This window comes from Pteropus alecto, unplaced genomic scaffold (genome assembly GCF_000325575.1).
Source record: "Pteropus alecto unplaced genomic scaffold, ASM32557v1 scaffold215, whole genome shotgun sequence".
Classification (NCBI taxonomy): Eukaryota; Metazoa; Chordata; class Mammalia; order Chiroptera; family Pteropodidae; genus Pteropus; species Pteropus alecto.
Window position 1 is genome coordinate 650978 of NW_006436287.1, and position 2488 is coordinate 653465.

A 2488-nucleotide genomic window follows, 5' to 3' on the forward strand; every position below is an offset into this window, starting at 1 on the left:
CCAAGGCATTGACTTGGATGCTTGGCTCCTCTGGAGCTTCTGCAAGGGAGAGAAATGAAGAGGGGAATGAGATTGGCACTTCATACAACCCACACTGCCCACAAGGTATACCTATCAGATGGGCACTCACTGTAGACACGGAGCTGGATGCGGTGCTCCTGGGACCGAGGGCGCTTGCCCTGGCACAGGAAGATGCGCTCATCATGGGGGGTGACATATGTCAGGGCAAGAGTAGTCCCTTTGTCCTGGAGGCTGAGTCGGTGCTGGTACTCCCCAGGTTCGCTCTGGCCCTGGCCCTGGCGCACGCGGAAGATGAGTGTCGGCTTCTCTTTGTGGACCTAAGAGGAGGGTGGTAGAGGAGGTGGGGGTCCTGGGCCTACATGAAGGGTACAGCCACCCCCCTGCTGCCCTCTCTGGAGCCCTAGCACTCACGGAAAACCAGTCAACATGGCTGAAGTTGCCCTGGGAATGGGAAGGACCACACTTGAGAAGGGCTGTGCCGCCCACTTCTACCTCCACCAGCTCAGGCTCAGGCTGCTCCGCCTCTCCAGGCACACCTGAAGGTGAGGGAGGAGGAACACTCCAGCAGTTGTGTCAGCTCCAGCTGCTCTCCATCCCCTCCTCTCACGGCAGCTGTTTTTCCTGCCACTTCGAGGGTCTGAAGAGGACCCTGTCCTCTCTTAACCCTTAATCCACTCTTTACCCTCTGCCCCGGGCCAGCCTTCTCCCAGTTCAAGGGAGTTTGGATGGTCATCTCTGGTCGTTGAAGCAGAGACCCTGAGCACCAGGCATCTCCCAGATGAGGCTGGCAGAGGGGCAACCCAGGCTCTGGGCCAAGAGGAAGGCTCCTTTCCTTCCAGGGCCCCTCCTCTCTGAGTGATCTCAGAAATTGGGAATGTAAGGCATGTGCCAGGCTGGGGCACATAAGCCCCTTTGTGTCCTCACACCCAGAAGAAGACATCACTACTTTTTGCCCCCCAAAATACCCTCCTCAAATTCCTCACAAGACCCAGTAGGCCAATCCTAGCCAGAAGCTCCCTAAGCAGCACCTCCATGAACATCCTACACACTCCTGGGACCCCATCCTGGGAGTCCCGTGAGTAGGGAGGGGTTAGAGTGCCCCCCAGGGGTCAAGGCAAGGGCCAGGCAGTGGGCAGGAATGACGTCAGTGGTGCCAGCGTGCTGGCTGCCCTGCGAAGAGGTGATGTCACTCAATCTCATCTGGCTGGATTCTGGGATGACTGGGTTGTTGCCCTGGGCTGCCTCTGGACAAGGACAGACGGAGTGGTCTCCGACCCTGAGCAGAAGCCTCAGATGCCTGATTTTGTTTCCCCAGAGCTAGAAGAACAGTGCAGGGTGGGGCTGGACCTCCGGCCGTTGTGGAGCCTCGTTTAGCCCTTTCCCCAGAAATACAGTCAGCTTGGGAAGTCAGCAGCCAGGGGTACCCCAGGGACGCTGTCGGCACTGGGCATAAGGCCAGCGACCTGGGTATTGCCTAGCCCTCCCCTTCCCCAGCCGGAAAGCGGCTGCAGTCTGGGGGAAGGAGCCAAGAGAAACACGCGACCCCACTGCGGGCCGTACAAGGGCAGCGTGGACCCGGGAAGTCCGGCTCCCAGGAATTCGTGCTTAGGCGCTCTTCCCACCTAAATGTGGTCCCATTCCTGGAGGTGTAACAAGTCAGGGACGCTTCCACTCTGGGAACTCTCAATCCCTCGTCTCTGCCACCTGTGAGCCCATGACCTGGTACACGCGAGGCGACCCGCACCGTCCCCCAGCCCTTGCCAACGCCCAACCCGGGTGGGAGCCGCCATCCCTCTCCCCCTCGTTCACCTTCAGCCTGGCTCGAAGCCCAGGCGGGAGAGGGAGGGGTCGGAGCACCCCCTCCAGTTAAGAAAGCTGCCTTTTCCAGCAACAGGCGGGCGCGGAATTTACGATTTGGGGATGATACTCTCTAGCTGCGCCTCCCGCCACCGCTCTAACTGCAGGCGCCCAGAGTAAGTACCTGAAGAAGAGCTCTCCCCGGCGCCCCAAGAGGCTCAGCTCCACCCTTCCCCACCCCGGGCGGCAGCCTCCTCCTGCCTCCCACTCTTGCTCCGGGGACACTCGAATTAGAGGCTGCAAACTGAATGCGAAGAAGAGTGCTGCGCGCTCCAGGCGCCAGGTGCCAGGGATCTGGGAAGGAGCGGCGCATGCTGGAGCGCAAAGCGCCGGCCCCTGCCGCGAAGCCAGATCCGCTCCCGGAACGCTCCACCGAAGACTCCCGGCCCGGGCCCTTCGCGGGGCGGGCCCCCAAGCGATCTAACTCACCCGCGGCGTGGCGACCGCAGCAGCAGGCGGCGAGCAAGAAGGCGCAGACAAGCCTGGACAGACCCATGCTTCCCGGCCAGAGGGAGAGAGCCAAGTGAGCGAGCTTGCGGCCGCCCGGGCTTACGTCAGGGGGGCAGCGGAGGGGGGGCCCAGGCCCCCGAGAGGCCCCGCCCCGCAGCCC

General features: G+C 61.9%; 1 protein-coding gene across 2 annotated transcripts in view; it reads right to left on the reverse strand.

The window, feature by feature from the left end:
- MCAM (melanoma cell adhesion molecule) overlaps window positions 1-2454 on the reverse strand; it is an 8841-nt gene extending 6387 nt beyond the window's left edge. The window contains exons 1-4 of one of the 2 annotated variants that reach the window (XM_006912611.3): window positions 2308-2454; window positions 433-557; window positions 131-338; window positions 1-39 (exon numbers count right to left, since the gene is read on the reverse strand). In XM_006912611.3, the coding sequence (XP_006912673.1) occupies window positions 1-39; window positions 131-338; window positions 433-557; window positions 2308-2374 (439 nt within the window). In that variant the 5' untranslated portion in view covers window positions 2375-2454. The remainder of the gene's footprint in view (window positions 40-130; window positions 339-432; window positions 558-2307) is intronic. The other variant, XM_015589961.2, reaches the window with a different exon arrangement.
- Window positions 2455-2488: the final 34 nt, after the last annotated feature.